Genomic DNA, 21,464 nt, shown 5'->3' with positions numbered 1-21,464 from the left:
ACCTTTTACGACAGTCGCGCTTTACGGCCGGTTTTACGACAGTCGCGCTTTACGGCCGCTTTTACGACAGTCGCGCTTTACGGCACCTTTTACGACAGTCGCGCTTTACGGCCGGTTTTACGACAGTCGCGCTTTACGGCACCTTTTACGACAGTCGCGCTTTACGGCACCTTTTACGACAGTCGCGCTTTACGGCACCTTTTACGACAGTCGCGCTTTACGGCACCTTTTACGACAGTCGCGCTTTACGGCCGGTTTTACGACAGTCGCGCTTTACGGCACCTTTTACGACAGTCGCGCTTTACGGCCGGTTTTACGACAGTCGCGCTTTACGGCACCTTTTACGACAGTCGCGCTTTACGGCACCTTTTACGACAGTCGCGCTTTACGGCACCTTTTACGACAGTCGCGCTTTACGGCCGGTTTTACGACAGTCGCGCTTTACGGCACCTTTTACGACAGTCGCGCTTTACGGCACCTTTTACGACAGTCGCGCTTTACGGCCGGTTTTACGACAGTCGCGTTTTACGGCACCTTTTACGACAGTCGCGCTTTACGGCTGTCTTTACGACAGTCGCGCTTTACGGCACCTTTTACGACAGTCGCGCTTTACGGCCGGTTTTACGACAGTCGCGCTTTACGGCCGGTTTTACGACAGTCGCGCTTTACGGCACCTTTTACGACAGTCGCGCTTTACGGCACCTTTTACGACAGTCGCGCTTTACGGCACCTTTTACGACAGTCGCGCTTTACGGCACCTTTTACGACAGTCGCGCTTTACGGCAGCTTTTACGACAGTCGCGCTTTACGGCCGGTTTTACGACAGTCGCGCTTTACGGCACCTTTTACGACAGTCGCGCTTTACGGCCAGTTTTAGGACAGTCGCGCTTTACGGCCGGTTTTACGACAGTCGCGCTTTACGGCACCTTTTACGACAGTCGCGCTTTACGGCACATTTTTACGACAGTCGCGCTTTACGGCACCTTTTACGACAGTCGCGCTTTACGGCCGGTTTTACGACAGTCGCGCTTTACGGCACCTTTTACGACAGTCGCGCTTTACGGCCGGTTTTACGACAGTCGCGCTTTACGGCCGGTTTTACGACAGTCGCGCTTTACGGCACCTTTTACGACAGTCGCGCTTTACGGCCGGTTTTACGACAGTCGCGCTTTACTGCACCTTTTACGACAGTCGCGCTTTACGGCACCTTTTACGACAGTCGCGCTTTACGGCACCTTTTACGACAGTCGCGCTTTACGGCACCTTTTACGACAGTCGCGCTTTACGGCCGGTCTTACGACAGTCGCGCTTTACGGCACCTTTTACGACAGTCGCGCTTTGCGGCCGGTTTTACGTCAGTTTTTTCTTGCCCATCTTGGCGTTTTTTCTTTCCAGTCTTGGGGTGTTTGTTCCAGATTTCTTCTTGGGTTTTCTTGCCCATCTTGGGGGTTTTTTTTGTGTTTTTTTCTGGGTTTTTTCTTGCCCATCTTGCAGATTTTTTCTGAGGTTTTTTCTGGAGTATTCTTGCCTATCCTTGGGTTTTTTTCCGTTTTTTTTTGTTTTTTTTTTTCCTTGGTTTTTTAAGGGTTTTTTCTGGTCCATCTTGGTTTTTTTTCCTGGGAGTTTTCTCACCCATCTTGGGGTTTTTTCCTTGGTTTTCTGTGGGTGTTTTCTGGGTTTTTTCTTGCCCTTCTTGGGGGTTTTTCTGTGATTTTTCTGGGTTTTTTGTGGATCTTCTCCTTGCCCATCTTGTGGTTTTTTTTGGGGGGGTTTTTTTCCTTGCCCATCTTGGGATTTTTTTCCCTTTTTTTTCCGTTTTTTTTTCTGGTTTTTCCTGGGTTTTTTCTGGTCCATGTAGCATTGTTTTTCTGGGATTCTTCTTGCCCATCCTGGGGTTTTTTTCTTGGTTTTCTGTGGGTGTTTTCTGCATTTTTTTCTTGCCCATCTTGGGGGTTTTTTTCTCGGTATTCTCACCCATATTGGGTTTTTTTTCTTGGTTTTTTGGTTCTTTTCTAGCCTATCTTGTGGTATTTTTCTGGGTTTTTACTTGGCCGGGACCAAAAAAAAAATCAGCCAGGGTGGAAGGCAGCTGGGGATTTTTTATTCTAAATTTAACAAGGAGTTGCAAAACCTGGAAAGCAAAAGTCACACACACAAGGTTAAATCCAGTCAGCATGCGCTCACACACACAGAGACGAGCAGACAGACACAGCCACGTGCTCTCACACATACTCCTTCCACTTACATGCTCACTGTGGCCCTTACCTGAGATGCTGAAGAAGGTGCTTTGACACATCTTCTGGCTGCCGCTCCTTGAGGTAAATGGCAGATCCTGGGGAAAACAGCAGCCACGAGGACCTGTGAGTCAACAGGAAGGGTCAACAGGTGGCTGACAGCTAGGACTTGTCCCCACTCTGGACTGATAAATTTTCTACCCAAAATCCCACGAAAGACAGATGAACAGTAAAGTTGTTATAACTGTTCTACCTAACTGTGACTACGTGCCAGGGCAGGGCAGCTGCGATCATAAGTGGTACACTGTAAGTACACACAATATAAGCTGATGCATACAGTGCAAGTCCACATAGAGTGTAAGTACACACAATATAAGGCGACATGCTTACATACATGCCAATTTTTAAATCTGTCCCAGGGATTCCCAACTTGCTACTCTCCCATCTCCAGGCTGTGGCCCCCGACTTATCTTTTGGATGATAGGTGATGGGAATCCATGTTGCACCTGCAATGAGTCTGCCTCGGAGGGCCCCATGATCACCTGTTAGCCTCTGGTCAGCTACAATAAAGAAAACCAAAACCAAAGTGTGAGTTCAGAGTTATGTGGGCCTAATCCCAGCAAGGCAGCTACTTGCCCTCTCCTGAGTGTGCCTGGCTCCTTCAGGCTCCAGCTTCATCCTGATTCCAAGGCTGTGGCCTTCATTAGGGGTGGCACCTGGGTTAGAGAAAGGCAAAGTTAAATGGCATTCCTGTGAGTGCAGTGGATCACCTTGTGTGCTTTAAGACATGTGAAAACCTCTGCTAGGCTTCTGAGAAGTCTCTTGGCGGGGGAGGGAGGGGGGGGGGAATGTGTCCTCAAATCAACAGCCTTTCTCACCCTGCTGCCTTCAAATCTCCCCCCACCCACAATAACTCCTATCTGGATACCTGCTCACCCTCCCTCTCCTAGTCACAACCCTTAACTCGCCTGAAGCCTCAATCTCAAACATCATCTTTGACACTAGGCAGATCCCTCTTGTGACAACATGATGAATCTGCTGAACAAAGTGTTATACTTGACAGAACTGGGAGCCTCTGGAAGATCTACTCCTCCTAAAAAATAATAAAAAACAAAACAAGAACAACACCAGAATTTGCAAATGCACTTTACCACCCCTAAACACAAAACCCGAAATTGTTAACTTAAATACTCCCTGTATTCCATGCTGTTTTCTTCAGTCTCTTCCAAGCCTCTATTGCTTTAGATGCCCAGAAACACCTGCTGAAAACAAGCTGAGATAAGCTGAAAGAGCCTCCTCAATGAAATGAGAGGAGAGTTCTTACCCCAGCACATCCCAGAGAGGGAATGAAGCTCCTCAGCCAAGGCTGGGGTTAATATACCCCTGATTGTGCTCGCCTCTCGTTCCCATGGCACCCAGGAAAAGGGAGGGGGCGAATCCCACCAAGCCCTCAGAGCAGCTGCAGCTGTTTGGCTTCTCTGGCTCAGATTCAAGGGCAGTAAAGGGCTTGTTATAGAAGAAAACTCTACAGAAAAATAACAGCGCTTTCTTTTTTGCAACAACTACTTGGAGCAGAAGAACAGAAATCTGGTAAAACATAAAACTTTGTTCTATCTATGTTCATCTAGCTAAATTGGGTAATTTGCTGTTAACTTATGTAATTATTCCTTGGTGATTACTAAGTAGTACATCAGTAGTACATGCTGCCTAGCCTGCTCGGGTGCTGCCCCTTGGCAAGAGGGTTCTTCCCTTGGCATTTTCTCAAAGTGATGCTCTACGCCCAGGTTGGCCTAGCAGCTCCCTAGTCCCTGCTGGATGCTTCAACCATAGCTCCCAGAGGGATGCTTGGGATACCCCCGTTAGCCCCTGTGGACTAGCAGCTCCCTGTGCAGGTGTGCCTGGGTAACCCTCTGAAAGCAGCTGGTCGCGTGGGGGGCTGCTAGACCTTGGAGCGGGGGACGAGGTGAAAAAAGGTCATGTGGGGTGTTCCCTTCCCTACACAGCTCTTCGTCTGCCCCTTAAACTATGGGGTGCCAGACTTGCCTTTCCTTCTACCCCAAAACTGTCGCCTTCAGATGCAAGGCGAGGTGACCTGGTTCTGAGGAAACGGCACGGCGACCCACTGCCCAGGGTCACTCGGGCCAAGAACACACGCAGACACCAGTGTGGTGGACGGTTCAAGACCTTTATTGTCCCGCCTCATCGGGTTTTATACTGGGAAAGTTTTTTCCCTACGTCAGGGGGTCTTACTTTATTGTAATTGGTTAGTAAGGAGCAGAAAGTTACTAATGTTAGGGGGGACAACATTCTTGGGTGATCCTTTATCACTAGGAGTTAGGGGGAGAGGAGCTCTGCTGCTTTCCGTAACATCGCGAGATTTTCCGACCGCCCGACCCTATCCACTACATCTCCCCCCCCTTTTTTACAAATGAACGAAGTAGTCATACTCATAGGTACTGAGATGAGGCATGAGGTTGTCTCTGGTCACAGCATTTGCTGTCGGCCTATGAACAGGATGTTGGCCCGTTCTAGGCGGGTCTGAACGAATGAGACTAGTTTGTTCAGCAGGCATGATCCGAAGGTGATAGCTAAAAGTAGCATTGCCAATGGACCAATTAGGGTAGAAATTAGGGTGGTCAGCCATGGCGATCGATTGAACCAGGACTCGAACCAACCCTGTTGGGCTTCCCTGTATCTCTGTCTCTGAGCCAGTCTGTTTCGGAGCTCTGCCATGGAGTCTCTCACGACTCCCATGTGGTCTGCATAGAAACAACACTCCTCTTTCAAGGCGGCACACAGGCCCCCTTGCTGCATGAACAGGAGGTCCAGACCTCGCCTGTTTTGTAGGACCACTTCTGAGAGTGAGGAGACCGACTTCTCTAGATAGGAGATGGATTTCTCGATCCTCTGCAGGTCCTCGTCAATCGTTGCCTGCAGCTGGGACAGTCCTTGGTGCTGGGTCACCAAGGCTGAGACTCCCGTGGCCGTTCCTGCTGTTCCTAGGCCCAGCAGCATTGCGATAGTTATAACTGTTACTATTTCTCTTTTGTGGAGCTGGTTGGGTTCTTCAAAAAGGTGATACACTTCTTCATCTGCGTGGTACAGGACCCTACGAACAATCAGAACTTGGACACAAAAGTCGTTAGAGTCATCGAATTTGGCAAGGAACACACAGGGACTCACTCCGGACAAAACTCATTAAAATTCTAAAAAATCTACCCCAAAAAATACCTTAAAATTCCCTCAAAAGCCCTAAAGATACCCTAACTCATAAAAAGTCCTAAAATTACCCTCAATAGTCCTAAAAAAAAATCCCTAAAAATCCTTCATCTCCTGTCAAATGAGACATGAGGTTAGGAATTAACTTGGGTTAGAAATCAACTTCAGATTTAAGTGGAATATGCTGTTTTGAATTGTTTAAGTTGTTTAGTCTGTTAAATTTGCTGTGTTCAAAAAAGCCTGTAGCTCTCAAAATTGTCTCAAACAAGGTGAAAGGAATGTGAGCTTCCAAGCTAGAGGAAGGTAAGAGGGGCCCCTTGGACCTTGAAATAAGAAGCAAGCCAAAACTGAGGCTGCAGGACACAACTGACAAACAGCGAGCTCTCTGCTCAAGGACTGACATTAACTAATTGTAATGCGATGAATATGCATGAACCTATTGCAAAACTTAATGCATATGCAATAGGCTGGGGGAAAAAGGGGAGTTTGGACTCTCTGCGCGCATGTTCTTTAAGGAGTTATCCTGCATGCGTCCGACGCTGAATAAAGATACATACCCACTTCACGACTTTTACTAGTTGTGGAGTTTTTTCCGCAAATCATGCGGACCCTGTGGGAAACCTGAGTTATGTCACCGGGGCGGGGGGAGCGCAGGGGCTGTGGGGATGATGGAGCGGGAGCTGCGGGCGGCACCCGCGGGGCGGGGGGCCCCGGGACCGGTGCGGCACCCTGCAGACTCTTCCCTTGAGGGTCCAATGTTTATTTTGAACATTTACCCTGCAGCTGGATAGCTCAGGTAACAACCCCTCCGTTGCCTTGTACTGCCTTATCTGGTCTACCTCTCCATTTCCTTCCATTATCTTGGCTTCCACTGCCTCCCCTTGCCTTGCCTGGACCCCTTGTCTGCCCCTCCCTTTCCTCGTGTTGCCTTTACCAACCCTCCCTTCTGTCGTCTTGCCTTCTCCTCTGTTGTTTTGCCTTGTTTAACCCTCCCTTGCATAGCGTTTCGTACCCTTCCTTTTTTTGCCTTACCTAACCCACACTTGCATTGGTGCCCTCTTGAATTGCCTCTTCCTCCTTTGCCTTTCCTCACCGACCAACCTTTCCGTTCCCTTGCCTTGCCTACCCCTCCTTTGCCGTTGCCCCCATTTCGACACATGACTCGAGGGGCGCGGACGGTCTCGTTCCCTCCCTGCCCCTCCTCGCTGTTCTCTCCCTCGGGTTTTTGCGCCGGGTGAGTGCTCCTGAGTGCCCCCGCTATGTTCGGAGCGGGCACTCCACCCTGCAGCGCCCGCTCCTCCAGGCCCTCGCTCTGGGGACGGCGCTCTACTCCCCTCCCGCCCCCAACAGCTCTAAGCCAATCGGTTGCCAGGCACACCAGGCCTCGGCCAATCAGAGCGCTTCATGCTTTGAGTCGCCTGTTGCCAGTCAGATCAGCAGAACGCAGCGCCCCGCACAAACCCGCCGTATCTCGCAGGGCTGCGAGCCCAACCCGGACCGCAGCCTCTCCGGGGAGGGCTTTGCGGAGCGGGGAAGTGCAAATCAGCCAGACCGCTATCTTCTGATGCTGTCCGAGGGCTGTGGCGGGTGCCGAGAATGGCCGGTCAGGGTGGGCGCAAGGCTGGGCTTCGGGCGTTCCGGACGTTTAGGGGGTCCCAGGAAGAGCCGGGACTTGTGGGTTCAAAAGCACAAATTTTATTAGGAGGAGATAAATGGGGCCCTCCCACACTGCATTGACTCAGGCATCCGGGAGAGACCCAGCTATCTGGTTTTGAATGGGGGCACGCAGGGGTCAGGTGTCAGGTGAGTTGGGATGGAGTCACGCAGGGTTCAAGCAGAGTCAGATGGGGTTAGGTAGGGTCACAGCTGGGGTCATAGCCGGTGTCAAGGTGAGGCATAGGGTTGGCAGGGGTGAGGCCGATGTCAGGTGGGGTCAGTCAGGGGGTCACGGTCAGCCAGGTTCAGGCAGTGTCACACAGGCTCAGGTGAAGTCAGGTGTATTCAAGAAGGGTCAAAAAAACCTCAGGTGAGTCACAGTGTGTTCAGAAAAGTAATAAAGTGGTCAAGTGGAGTCAGGCCAGGGTCAGGGTAAGCCCGGGGGCTGGCAGGGCACCATACGCAGGCGAAAGGAGGGGCAGCGCAGCACCGTGCCCGGTGAGCCCCTCAGCCCCGGCAGTCCCTCCGGGCCCGGCTCCAGACGGAATTCCCGCAGGATCAGCCCCAGGAACACGAAGAGCTCGGCCCGCGCCAGCCCCTCCCCCGGGCACGATCGCGCCCCGCAGCCGAACGGCAGCAGTGACCGCGAGGGGGCGCCCGGCGCCAGGAACCGCTCTCGGGGGCGGTGGGTCAGCTCCGAGGGGTGCGGGGGGACCCGCAGGATCGGGGGGTTCCGGGGGGGGACCCACAGGCTTGGGGGGAGCGGGCGCCATGGGGGGACCCAGGACTTAGGGGCGGACCTCCACAAGTTTGGAGGGTGCCTGGGGGTTCCCCAGGTTGGACTTCGGGGTTCAGAAGGGAAACATGGGGGTTTGGGGTGACCCAGGGGCTCAGAGGGAGCCTAAGATTCGGGGGAGACCCCAGGATGACAGAGGGGATTCACATGTTTGGGGAGGGTTCAGACACCTGAGGGGGGTCTCAGGGGTTTCGGCAGGGGGGTAGAGGGGAGGAACAGGTTTTGAGGGGGGTACACAGATATATGGGAGAACTAATGGGGATGGTGGGGGGTAACCACAGGTTTGGGGGAGGGGGTGTGGGGTTGGGGTGGTTCAGGCATCGGGGGGGGGGGGACACTCATGACACAAAGGTGTTCCCAGGATACCCAGGAATCAGGGAAAACACCATGGCTGGGGGAACCCAGTTTGATGTTTGAGGAAACCCAGGAGTTCAGGGGGGCACTCAGAGTGCAGGCATACCCACATACCGGGCAGGAAGACCTCAGGGTGCTGCCAGATGTCAGGGTCCTGTTGGGCTGCCAGCAGGTTGGGGATCAGGACAGTGCCGGCTGCCACGGGGAGCCCCCCAAGACTGGAAGGGGACAAGGTGCATGGAGATAGACTGCGGTCTGCTGGGGGCTACTGAAAGTTACATGGGCCATACTGAGACCTACTGAGGCTCTCTGGGGGCTCACTAGGTATGACTGGATGTCTGTTTGGGTCTACAGGGTCTATACTGAGATCTGGTAGGTGCTGCTGGGAGTTACTGGGTGTCTGTTGGAGTCTACTGGGGCTCTCTGGGGTCTCCTGGGATCTATTAGGTGCCTACTGGAATTTGCTGATGCTATACTGGAATCTACTGGAGCCATACTGACACCTACTAGAATTTATTTGGGGTCTACTGGCACACTGGGTGGGATCTGCTAGCGCCATACTGGGATCTGGTGGAGTCCTACTGGAGCTCTCTGGTATCTACTGGCTATCTGTTCGAGGTCTACTGGGGCCATACTGGGGTCTACTGGGCTCACTGGGAACTGCTGGACCCATCGTGAGCTTTTCTGGGGGCTACTGGATGTCTACTGGGGTTTCGTGGGGCTACCTTGGACTTACTAGGATATATTGGGAACTCCTGCTGGGATCTTCTGGGCTCTGCTGGGGCCTACTGAGGCTATTCTGGAATCTTCTAGGATCTACTGAGTGTCTGTTAGGGTCTACTGGGGTCATACCAGAACCTGCTGGGGCAAGTGGAATGTACTGGGGTTATACTGGGGCCTACTGGGACCTAATGAGTCTTACTGGGATTTATTGGGCCCTGTTGAAGCCTACTGGGTCCTACAAGGACTTACCAGACTGTACTGGTCTATTGGAGTCTACTGTGGGCCTACTTCTACTGGGCCCTACTGGTAAATATTCTGCATATTCGGGTCTTACCCGGGCCATGCTGGGACCTGATGGGTCTTAGCGGGACTTGCTGGGGTCTAATGGGCTCTGCTGGGTTCTCCCGGACCCTACTGATGATACCAGGTGGACCCTTCCTGTTCTGTGGTGGTTGCCCCTCACCCAGGCTGGCCGGTGGCGGCTCCTCCCTGCCCTGGTACCTGGTGTGGCGCAGGGCGCAGTGGGGCAGCGCCAGGGGCGCAGGGGGTCGCAGCCGCAGGGTCTCGCTGACGGTGGCCTGAAGAAGGGGCAGGCGCCCCATGTCCCCTGGCCCGGGTGGTCCCTGTGCCCCCTGCAGCTCCGCCCGCAGCCGCACCTGCAGCTGCACAGGTGTGCCATGTCTGCCATGGGGCACCAGGGGAGGGGGTGCATCCCAGGGGGCACACAGTGGCAATGGGATGACAGGGCGACTCCCCAGAACCCCAGACCCCCCCAAACTCACCAACCTGCCCCTGGGACCCCAAACCATCCTCAAGCCTGGCCCTCTCCCTTGGCAACCCCCTTGAACTCCCAGATCCTCCCCAGACCTGTCCTGAGACCCAACACCCACCCCAGACTTGCTCCTCCCTCCTCCTTGGGGACACCCCTGAGCCCCCAGATCTCTCTCTTAGGACCCTCTATCCCTGGACCCTGAGCCACCTCTCCATGGAAACCCCAAACCAAGGAGCCACATAGAGACACAGACACAGCTCTGAAATGTCTGAGAGATCCATGGGGCACCTCAGGGTGGTGCAAGGGCACAGTGTCAGCCATGGGGAGGAGGACGTGGGGGACATGTAGGACACAGGTGGGGATATGGGACCCCCAAGTACACACATGGAGCCCTGGCACTGTACAGGGGACAGAGGGTGCTCCACATCATCTGGGGGCAGAGCAGCAGGAAACCCACGGAGAAGGGAACATGAGGGACATATGGAACACAGGATGTAGGGGGGGACACAGGACCCCTGGGGACACAGAGGACCCCCCCAGGGCTGCATGGAAGACATGGAGGGACATGTGTTTCACCTCGGGGCGGTGCAGCAGGAAGGCCACAGCCCAGCCCAGCGCCGCCGCAGTGGTCTCAGTTCCCCCAATGAACAGGTCCACCAGCGCCATGTGCAGCCGGGGGGGGCTCAGGGGGCCCTCCCGTGCCCCAGGATTACGCCCCAGCAGTGCCCCCAGAACTGAGTCCGGGGGAGGGGAGGGGCACGCCTGGCAAAGGGGTGACACGTGTTGGGGGTTTCTCCTGATCCCCAGCTGCCCCCAAACACGGGAGTCTCTTCCAAATCCCCAAGTCCACCTAAACCCCTGGCCCTCCCCAAGGCCTTACAAGCCTCCCAGACCCCCGGCTCCTCCCATCCCCTTGGGTCCCCCCAAACCTCTGTTTCCCCAAAAATATGTGGGTGCCCCCAAGCCCCTGGGTAGCCCCCAAACTCCTGGTTTCCACCCAGAACCTGAGTCCTTCCAGACCCCCATGTAGTTTCCAAAGCCCTGGGTTTCCCCTGAGGCTCTGTTCCAACTGCACCGCTCCTGACCTCGGGCTGCCTCCCAGCTCCCCGGGCCTCCCCACCTGATGCCGCTGGATCTGGGTCTCCACAAACATGTCACGGTGCTGGACAAGCTGCAGCAGCTTCCGCAGTCCCGGGTTGGGCAGGGCCTGCACACAGGGACTCCATGGGGACCCCCACCGCCAAGAAACCTTTGACCTCAGAGAGACACCCGCTCCCCCAGAGATGCTGCCTGAGTCTCCTGAGCCCCAGAGATACCCTATGGCCGCTCCCCTGGGCCATACAGACCCCTCCAATGTCCTACAGGCATCCTCAGCACCACAGAGACACTTTACCCCACCTCAGCCCTATACAGCCCCCACAACTGCCCCTCCCAGGCCCAGAGATCCTCAACACCATATAGACCCTGTAACACTCACCCTAGCCCCACACAAACACTATAACCCCTGTCCAGCCCCATTAGAGTTATAGGGTCCCTTCCCAGTACCACAGACACCACCCAAGCTCTCTATGGACCCTATAAGCTCTCTGTCAGCTCTCCATACCCTTCTCCAGTCCCACACAGATGCTATAACCTCACTCCCAACCCCATATAATCCCACCAGCCCCATATCTCTCCCATGGGCCATATAATCCCCCTGAGACTCACAGCCCTTCCCAGGCCCCCAAGGGCCCATAGTCCCCCTGTAGATCTCCACAATTCCCTTATTGCCCCCATAGGGCTCTATAGCTCTGGGCTCCATAGACCCTCATTGAGCAAAAAGGCCACAGCCCCACAGCCACCCCCAGGAGCTGCCAGGCTCACCCGCAGCAGGGGCAGCAGGTCTAGCACCCGAACACTGCTGTGCCCCCAGACCTGCAGCAGCTCCCCCAGGCAGCGTGAGAAGGCCCGGAGCTCCCCTGGAGGGGGCACCTGGAGGAGAACACACCTGTGTACTGCCCAGTACTCAATTGTCTCTGGATCCCCCAGAACACCCCGAACATCATTTCAGACATTCGGGTCCCCTCAAATTCCTATGTGCCCCCAAACCCCTGCCACCCACACACAAATTGGTCAGTCCCCCCAAACAGCTGGATGTTCCCTCCACAGACTCCTGGGTCCCCCCCAAACCCTGGGCCCCCATAAAAACTGGGGTCCTCCTCCAAACCCCTGTCTCCATCCTGGGCCCCCTGCCAGATCCTCACCAGCTCCCCAAAGAGGAGGCGTGCGATGGTGCTGCAGGTGTGGAAGGTGAACACCTCAAAGGGGTCCAGGGGGGCCTCCCCATACGAACGCAGCTCCTGGGGGAAAGAGAAGGTTAGAGAGAGCCCCAGAGCAAATAAAGGGGGACTCCAAGGCTGGTTTAGGGGGTCGCACAAGAGAAGTGCAGAGCTCTGAGGGAGTTATGGGGACTCACAGGGATAATGCCCTTTTGGGGTGCAGAGGGTGAGGTTTGGGTGGGTAAGTTTTGGGGGACAGTGATGCGGGTGCAGGGTTTGGGGATCAGGTTTGGGATGCAGAGATTGGGGGATGAGTGCAGGGGGTAGGGTTTGGGGGGCAGTTTCCAGATGCAGGGGACATGGTTAAGGTGCATGGGTGGGGTTTGGGTGAAGGGAGTGAGACTCAAGGTATCAGTTTTGGGGTGCATTGGCCAGGGTTTTGCTGGTCAATATTGTGTGGGGATCTGTTTTGCAATGCTGGGAGGATCAGTTTTGGGGGTGTCGGGGTTGCAGAAGGATCATTTTGGGCAGGAGTCGGTTTCAGGGTCTCACCTCACACAACTCCCGGCCCTGCAGCCAAAGGAGGGGCCCGAGACGCCCCCCAGCCCGTGCCAGTGCCCCCCGAACTGCTCCCCGCTGCCGCCGCCAGCCAGGGCAGGGGTCTCCCAGTGCCAGGTCCCGGCCCCCCCGTGACACCAGCAACCCTGGGGTTGGGCAGGAGCAGTAAGGGACCCCCAGAAACCCCCCAGCCCCTATAGGGACCCACCTCCAATACACCAGGGGTGTGCTACAGGGCCCCACTACCTCATAAAGCCTCCTTCAACCCCATAGCCGCTTCCTCCATGGGACCCTCCTAATGCCACCCTGGAGGCTGAAGGGTGTGTCTGGTGGGGCAGAGACCTCTAGAAACTGCCCTAGCCCCTACAGACAACCCACCCCTCCAGAACTGCCCCCCCCCCCCCAGTACCCATGTCCCCAACTCCATTGGGACCCCCTCCCAATCCCGTAACAACCCCTTCAATCTCATAGGGACGCCCTCAAAACCCATAAGGACTTGCCATCCCACAGGGCCCCCCCAAACCCTTAGAGACCCTCCCCGAGCCCCACAGAGAACCCCAGAAACCACACAGTGACTCCCTTCAAATCCCCCGAAGGGCTTCACTACACACAGGATACTCCCCAAACCCCACAGGAACCCCTCCAACCGCCCCCCACCCCGCTGCCATACCCAGATAGCTGTGGGGGCGCCCCAGCCAGTCCCCCCAGTGCCGGACCAGCGCCTCGCGGATGGTCGCCACCGAGCTCGGCACCAGCACCTCTGCAGGGAAGAGGAGGGGCTGGGGGTACTCCAAAACTGGGGGAGATCCCAAACCAAGTGGGGAGTCCTGGCGTGGGATTTTGGGGAGAGCATCGGGGGATTAGGGCCCCAAGAAAGGTTTGGGGGGGTTTGAGGAGAGGTCCCCACCGCAGGGGGAAAGGGCAGAGTTGGGGGCTCGGAGAGTCCCTGGGGAGCAGGGAGGGGGGTTTGGGGGGCTGTGGGGTCCCGGGCGGTTGGGTTGGTGTCGGGTTCGGGGGTCCCGGGCGGCTGGGGTGGGGTCGGGTTCGGGAGTCCCGGGCAGCTCGGTCAGGGTCGGGTTCGGGGGTTCCGGGCAAGTTCGGCTGGGGTCGGGGATCCCGCACTCACCGCGGCCCGCCGCGCGCAGGCGCAGCACGGGCCCGTGCCGCCGCGTCAGGCGGCTCAGGTGCAGCGCCCCCTGTGGGTGCAGCAGGTGCAGCACGCCCCAGCGCGGGCCACGCCCATCGCCACGCCGCGACAGTCGCGACAGCAGCGACAGCGACAGCTGGCCCAGCAGCAGCGCCGCAGCCGCCATGGCCCGCGGGGTGGGGGGGCGGACCGGAGAGCCCTTATATTGGGGAACCCCACAACCACGCCCCATGCAGCCCCACCCCCTAAGTCCTGCCCCTCTCAGGTGGCGCACACGCACCCTACTACGACAACCCGCCACCGCCAGCATAAAAGTGGACCCTGGGCCCAGCCCCATAAAGAGCGCCCCTTAAAACCCCACCCCTCGAGGCTCGGGCCTCACACGGGAGGCTTAAAGCCCCGTCTCACGTCAAGCCCTGCCCCGCACCGGCCGCTCTGCCTTTGTAAAGGGGAGCCCTACGCCCCTGCCCTGGAGGCAGCCCCCCATCCTCTATAAAACAGACCCGAAGTCCCTGCCCCGGGATCCCTGACTCCTGATGCATTGATTCCTCCATAAAGCAAACCTCTAATCCCTAACCCCCCAAAATGACCCCACCACTATAAAAGTGCCCCCTCAAGCCCTGCCCCTCCAAACACCACCTTATTAAGGGGACATTTTAAGCTTCACCCTCCTCCTCACCTCCCCAAATATCCCCTATCCCAATTCCCACAGCCCTCGTGGAGGTGCTCCCACCCCCCCCCTTAAGTCCCTGCACCCAGAGCCTCCTTCACAGGTGCCTGCCCCCAATTTCCCTCACTCTAGCAGCAGCATTTGAGGATCAGAGACATTTATTGGGGTCCAGCAGAAGTGAGGGAGGTCTCCAATAGAGTGTGAGTCCTAGGGATGTCCCCTTGGGGGATGATGTCCCTCCAGTTCCCGGGTCCTGGAATGATTACAGGTGGGGACTCACAATAATCTGAGAAGTGCTGAAGTCAGGAAGGGGACCCCCACCCGGGGATGTGTTGCCCGGGGAGTTTGTGGGGTGCTATGGTGGGGGCCCTCAGGAGGAGTATTGAGAAGGGAGTTCCAGGTGGGGCATGTCTCAATGTGGGGATCTCTCAGGGACCCCCCAATAGGATTAGGGATGTGAAAGTGTCAGGAGGGGGGCTCCTGTGGGTGGGTGCCAGGGATTGGGCCATGGTGTGGGGATCCCGGGGGTGCCCCCCATCAGACGCTCCCCCTCTGGGGCCCTTGCAGGTGTTGGGCCAGCTGCAGGTCCTTGGGGAGCAAGAGGATGCAGTGGGCAGTGAGAACAGTTATGAATCCTCCATCACCTGCACTGAAGCCCCTCAGCATCCCCTGACCCCTTGGCAGCATCTCCCAGGGGCAGAAACCCCCTAAACACACTCTCAGGGCACAGGGTCCTTTCAAATCCAGCCACTGGCAGCTCAAACACCCTGTACCCCTCAAAGTGGGTAGTGGGCCCCAGTATCAAGTGACCCTCTCCCCATACCCTGACAGACCTCCCCCTGGGGGAAGGGGCCCCCACATAGCACTTCCCACAGCCCTCCATCCATGGAGGCCACAGACCCCCCGCCACTACAAACCTGTCAGCCCCATGGGCTCTCCCTGAGCCCCAACAACGTCCCCTTAGCACCCACAGATATCCTCCTAGACCTCCCTAAGCCCCCAGAGCCACCCCCAGGATCTGCCACAGCCCCTCTGGACACCCCCACCCCCTGAGTACCCATAGCTCCCTTCCAACTGCCCACAGAACCCTCCCAGCCCCCCCACCCCAAACCCCCACAGGAGGGTTCCCCTTGGACCATCTTTGGTCCCCCTGCAGCACCAGCTGACACAGGGGGACACGGGGAATGTTGGGGGACATAGGAGGACATGGGGGACGTGGTGACACGAGGGGGATATGGGGGACATGGGGACATCGGGGTCATGGAAGGCACAGGAGTCGGAATGATGTGGGTGGGCGTAGGGGACATGGAGGGGGGCTGTGGGAGACATCAGGACATGGGAAGACAGGATGGGGACATCCTGATCTGGGGCCATATCACCCTGGGGAGACCTTGGGGACACCCCAGGAAGGGGGACAAGGGGGTGACATCCTGGGGAGATCCTGAGCGTGGGGACTTGGAGGGCACCCCCCTGGCAACATCCACTGTGGGGAAAGGGGACACAAAGCCTAGGGGCATGGAGACAGTGCTCTAGGGACCCCCAAATGGGACAGGGCGCCAGTGCCACCACAGGGGAAGGGGCACAGGGGACATGCATCCCCTGGGGGATGGGTGGACGCAAGGACATCAGGAGGCACACAAGGACACTGCAGGAGGACAAGGCCATGTGCTGGGGGGAAGGCAAGGACGTGGTGGGGCTGGAACAGTGTGGAGGGGGGGCTTTGTGTAGGGGTGGTCCCAGGGGCCTCCAGGGAGTCTTTAGGGGGGCCCAGGGTGGATTTGGGTGGTCCCAGGGGCTTCTCAGCAGATGTTTGCACATCGCAGGGTGGATTTGGGGGATCCAGAAGGTGGTGAGGGACCCCAGGGGAGATCCTGGGGTGGATTTGGGGGCATCTAATGGGGGTTGGAGGGTCCTGGGAGGGGGTGAGGTTCCCAGGCACTCTGGGGTGTATGAGGGTGGGTTTAGGGGGTCTGGAGGGGGTTTGAGGGTTCCAGAGAGTGTTTGTGGGGATTCTGAAGGTGGAATTTGGTGTTCCAGGGTAGACTGGTGGAAGGGCAGTCTGGAGGGTCCCAGTTGGTGTTTGGGGGATTCCTGGGAGGGAGGGAGAGGTTTTCAGGTTACATTTGGGGGCTGCCAGAGGGTCCCAGGGAGTAGAGAGTGTCTGGGGGGGGGGGGGGGAGGGGGTGTCTCGTGGTGAATTTGAGGGATCAGGATGTTCTTGAGTGGATTTGGAGTGTCCCAGGGGTTGTTTGTGAGGATCCCAGGGTTGATTTGGGGGGTGCAGGGTGGATTTTGGGTGTCTAGGGCAGGGTGGATTTTGGGTGTCCCATTCTGCGATTAGTCCTCAGATCCACAGTGAGTATCCCTTGTAGCAGTGACTCTTTCTGCAGCACTGCAGCCCCCACCCCGGCACCAGTGATTTCAGCTCCAGTCCCACAAGCTTTATTTTACTGCCAGCTCTCTTCTTGCAGCTCCAGCTCTGTGTTTTTCCAGCTTCAAATGCCAGCATCTGGCTCTCGGCTCCAGCTTGGAAACAATTCAGCTCCCGCACCAGCCTCCGAAAGCCCACGCCACCATCCATATGCTAGCCCTGCAGTGATTTTAGCCCCCAGCGAGCAGTCCCCAGTCACTTTGCCACCCCCTGCGTAAGTTCTCCTGGATGCCCACAGCCCCGTTCATAGGTCTAGTGCCTTTGCCATTTCCATTGACGTTGCCAGCCCCGCAGTCCACTTCCCAGCCCCACAGTGCGCCCCAAGAGGTGCCATCACAGGCGCAGACAATATTCTGCCATCGACGGGGTTTTCAGGCGCAAGCTTCCAGCCTCCCTTTCGCCACCCCGCACATCCGGTTCTACTATTAGCGGCAATACCCAGCCCCCGCACCCATGTCACGGGCCTACAGTGATCTCGGCGCAAGAACGCTACAGTCTCGGGTACCAGCCCTAAGGTTGCTGCGATGTGTTTTGCCGCAATTCCAGTCGCACAATGACAAGACCAGGCCCAGTGATCTCAGCCCTTTTAGCTCTTTCCCCACAAGCTTTATTTTACTGCCAGCTCTCTTCTTCCAGCTCTGTGTCCCATTCTGCGATTAGTCCTCAGATCCACAGTGAGTATCCCTTGTAGCAGTGACTCTTTGTGCAGCACTGCAGTCCCCACCCCGGCCCCAGTGATTTCAGCTCCAGTCCCACAAGCTTTATTTAACTGCCAGCTCTTCTTTTACACTTTCTGCTCTAAATCTTCACAGTAGTGCCACACAATACTACTTGTGCTTCTCAGGACAGGATCTTTCTTTTAGCTCTCGTTCTTGAGCTCTGATCACAGCTCTTACAGCAATTTCAATTCCAACCATGCAGTTCACCTCCCCGCTCCGCAATCCCTATCCCAGCCCCACGGGGGTTTTACACCAAACCCTACCATATTTCTGTCTTCTCCAGGTCTGCTGCCTCAGCTCCAGCTCCTCAGCTTCCTACTGGCTGCAGCTAAAAGCTGCTCATGCTTCTCACTGCACCTTGGGGCTGTTGATAAGGCCACAAATCAGTTACTGCCATCATTACAATTTCAGTATCTCTAGAAGCTGTCCCATCCACCCACCCAGCCCTAAGTGGCAACCCTAAGTGGCATCCCAACTCTGGGGACACTGGAGGCCTGAAGCTCAACATCCACCCTCCCCCTCACCCTGGCTCTCAGCCCAGCACCTGCACAAAGGCCCCCTCACCTCCCCTCAGGCAGCTCCAGGGGCTGGCAATAGCCACTGGACTCCTGCCCCCCCCCATCCCAAAAGGCACTCTTGGGCTGGTTCTTGGGCCCTAGAACCCTCTGAGCCCCCACACCCTCAGCCCCTTGTTGGTACCACAGGGCAGGGGCTGGGATCCCCCAGGCATAACCTGCAGGCCCTGTGCTGCAGCTCCATGCCTTCCTCCCATGGCATTTATCTAGCCTCAGCATTTCCACCACTCCACGTTGTTTTGGGCCTGGCTCATGCCAAAATCATTATTCCACACCCTGGGGTTTTATGTCCCCACTGCTCTCACAACTGGTGCTTCAGCCCCAGTCCCACAACCCTTACCGAATTAACATGAGATATCTAGTAAAGAAAACAAATCAAACCAAAAGGATGTATTAAAACAGGCAATAATAAAACAACACAATTAAGAAAAAAAAACACTACAACTAAAAACAAAATAAAGTAATAAAAATACAAAAAGCAAGCTTTATTCCTCGTATTCTGAACATTTCTTTAAATCCAGAAAACGCAAAACGGCTACTTTCAGCCCCCAGAGACAGCAGGCAGTGCCCCCCCCCCCCCCCCGCACCGCGCCACTCCAGGCCCCACACCAGCCGCCGGCTACCCGAGCCACGCAGGGCGCGGCAGAAAGAACTGGACACGGCCGGCCCCAGATACGGCCGCAGGCGTCGCGTCCGTGCTCACCAGCGCTCCCCGGATCAGCTGCCGCGGGGGTCCCGTCCTGGCGCAGCGCCGCTCCTCGGACCGCGCATCCGCAGCTCCCGTCGCTCCCAGCTTCACCGCCGAACTGACGCCATCGCGCTCCAACGCCCGCTATTTATGCCCCACGGGCGGACAGCCAGCCAATCACAACCCGAGGCGGCGCCTGCCGGCTCCACCAATCCCAGCCCGCAAATTCCCGCCGCGCTCGGCTCCGTGACTCCCCGCGGTCCCCTCAAGCGCTGCTCCCGCCGCCGCCATTGCTGTGGCCGCGTCCGCCCGCTGCCCGCCGCCTGCCCGCTTCCCTGGACCAGAACCTGATCCCGACCAGGACCTGAACTGGAAGCTCCCGGCCGCCCTTCCCGTCCGCAACAGCGCCTGCCGAGGCAGCGGCAGCGGGGACGCTGCTCCGCCGGCTCCCAAAGCGGCGGTGGCGGGAGCGGCGCCTCAGACGTACGGGCGAGCGGGGCCAGTCTGAGGCGGCGAGCCGCGACTGAGCGGGCTGAGATCGGCGAGACCGCTTCCGGTTTGAAAGGGCGGCTGTGATTGGACAGGGCGGACGGAGAAAGGCGGGCCGTGATTGGCAGGCTTAGGAGCCGTCAGGCTGAGGCCCGTGGGAGCGTGGGGCGGAGCTCGGGCTGCCCGAAGGGCTCGCAGGCGGCGGCGGCGGCGGCGGCGGCGGCGGCGGCGCTCGCCAAACCCCCGTCCCCTTCTCCGGCCTTCTCTCGTGCCCAGGTCCCGGCGAAAAGACCCCCGCAGAGCCCCTACCGGAGCGCCCCATCGGCACTCGGGGCAGGAGGCGGAGAGGAGTGTAGCCCGGGAGGAGTTCCGGGTCGTCTTTGCGGCAGCAGGGCGGACTAGGGAGCGGCGGCGATTTGGTGAGGAGAGGGCTCGGGAGCGGGGAGGGCGTGCAGCGCCCGCTGCGGGCTCTGGGTGCCTCTTCTACCGCAGTGCTTCCGCTTCTGCGGGGACTTGGCCTGCCCCGACTGGCCGAGATCAGCACCCTGGCCAAAGTTAAGTGCCCGCGTCCCCCTGCCCGCCCTCCGCCTGCTGCGGGCCCGCTGCTCACCCTCGTCGTCGGATGTTATAGATGATAAAACAATATTGGCTTTCACATTCATAGATTAGCTTTTTGCATTACAAGTATTTTGATATGGTAAAACTTATACTTACTTTTAACTGCTTTGTATAGTGTAATATGCCAGTTTATGTATGCACTGTATATTTCATATGAATAGTAGCCTGATAAATATATCGTAGGCTTTAGCAAAATGTTGAAATAGAAACTAAAGTACTTCTATGTAACTAACTCAGAAAATGGTGTAAAGCAATTATTCTGTTTCTTATAACTGCAGACTGCCCCTACCAAGTGATAATAGTGACAAAAAGAGCTTAAGCATCCAGGAAGCATTTATCGACTCTTATCGGTATTATCAGGGAGTGCGAAGCAACAGGATAAAACTACAGGAAGAAATAAAATGTGTAGACCTCATTTACAGAACGTTCTGCAGACAAGTCAGAGGTTAAAACCAAACAAGAGAGTTCCTGGAACATCAAAAAGTCAAAGGAATGTTTGAATAATGTGTAAGTTAATGAATATGCATGTAACCTCAGCAATGTAACAGTATATAGTGAACATGTTTTTAAGCTACCTCTGTGCTCTTTGGCTGTGTGCTAAAAGCATCCCAGTGCTGGATTATTTTGTCCTTTTATCCTTTAATAAACTTTTAAAAATTTTAAAGAATGAACTCTGTTTATCACATCAGTGAAGCTTAAGCTGATCTGCATCCAGGTGTTTTGGGACCTGCTGGGGCAGGCCATCGAGGTAAGTGTGGGGCTACTGCAGTGGAGGCCAAGTATTTCAACACAATAGCATAATCAGCAACGTTAATTAATTTTGTGTTCCTCATGCAAGCCTCAGCCTTAAGAACTCTACCAGCCTCTAATAGGATTAATAATACGCATAGTAAGTGTTACTAGTATTAATATTTAGGTAAGGATTGTTAGTGTTAACACTGGTACTAAGTATGTTAGCTGGTATTTACTGTGAAGCTCTGCTCTCCCACAGTATGACAAGGTCCTGAAGCTGTTCTCAGGTGCACAGTTAGGTGAGCACTGCTGTCCTTACCACGATCGCCCGATGGAGCCATGCTCCAGAGACGGGCAGCAATGAATCTGCAGGTGCCTTCCCAAGGTGACAGAGCTCGCCCTCCTTCCCATCTGCAGTCAGGGGATGTGAAGGCAACCATTGCTGTCCTCGGCTTCATCATCTGCAGTGCAGCCAAGCACAGCATAGACAATGAGTCTCTGTCAAGTGAGCTGCAGCAGCTGGGACTGCCCAAAGGCAGGGGAAGCCCTCAGGGTGGCACCATCAGCCAGACCTGCTGGGATGTTGCTTACAGTTCCCAGCCCTGCCTTCTTCACACCCAGATGGAGGGCAGGCTGCCTGCTGTGCTGTCCTCCATCACCTCCCTTCTGTACCATCCGTCCCTGGGGGCTCCTCAGGTGCTTTGGTGAGGTTTGGCAGCTGCAGGTCTGGTGTGAGCAGAGGGATTCTTCTCTTGTCTCCCCTCATAAACAAAGCATGCCAGCCAGCTGTGCTGTTTTACATGTCACTGACCCACAAAATTGCAG

The 21,464-nt window shown here is 56.3% G+C and overlaps 1 protein-coding gene and 1 long non-coding RNA gene across 2 annotated transcripts; both read right to left on the bottom strand.

Moving 5' to 3' along the window:
• Window positions 1-7,080: 7,080 nt before the first annotated feature.
• Window positions 7,081-13,883, bottom strand: LOC131562280 (steroid 21-hydroxylase-like). Its single transcript, XM_058811877.1, has 10 exons — window positions 13,697-13,883; window positions 13,241-13,330; window positions 12,565-12,716; window positions 11,998-12,093; window positions 11,618-11,725; window positions 10,875-10,961; window positions 10,331-10,516; window positions 9,484-9,644; window positions 8,374-8,477; window positions 7,081-7,784 (listed from the first exon to the last, which is right to left on the bottom strand). The coding sequence occupies exons 1-10, from the start codon at window positions 13,881-13,883 to the stop codon at window positions 7,537-7,539; spliced, it is 1,419 nt and encodes a 472-aa protein (XP_058667860.1). The 3' UTR covers window positions 7,081-7,536.
• Window positions 13,884-14,536: 653 nt separating this feature from the next.
• On the bottom strand, window positions 14,537-19,502 carry LOC131562466 (uncharacterized). Its single transcript, XR_009275157.1, has 3 exons — window positions 18,816-19,502; window positions 17,801-17,901; window positions 14,537-14,640 (listed from the first exon to the last, which is right to left on the bottom strand). It is a non-coding gene; the product is annotated as an uncharacterized LOC131562466 (long non-coding RNA).
• Window positions 19,503-21,464: the final 1,962 nt, after the last annotated feature.

This window comes from Ammospiza caudacuta, chromosome 11 (genome assembly GCF_027887145.1).
Source record: "Ammospiza caudacuta isolate bAmmCau1 chromosome 11, bAmmCau1.pri, whole genome shotgun sequence".
Lineage (NCBI taxonomy): Eukaryota > Metazoa > Chordata > Aves > Passeriformes > Passerellidae > Ammospiza > Ammospiza caudacuta.
Note: the sequence above shows the minus strand (reverse complement) of the source record. Positions and strands in the feature narration are given on the sequence as shown.

Excerpts from the sequence above, each read along its gene's own strand:
- LOC131562280 (XM_058811877.1), bottom strand. The coding sequence starts at position 13,883 with ATGGCGGCTGCGGCGCTGCTGCTGGGCCAGCTGTCGCTGTCGCTGCTG. Across the intron at positions 10,517-10,874 it reads CCCAGATCCAGCGGCATCAG|GCGTGCCCCTCCCCTCCCCC; the intron begins GTGGGGAGGCCC and ends CCCCTTTGCCAG. Across the intron at positions 7,785-8,373 it reads CCCTGAGGTCTTCCTGCCCG|AGCGGTTCCTGGCGCCGGGC; the intron begins GTATGTGGGTAT and ends ACCGCCCCCGAG.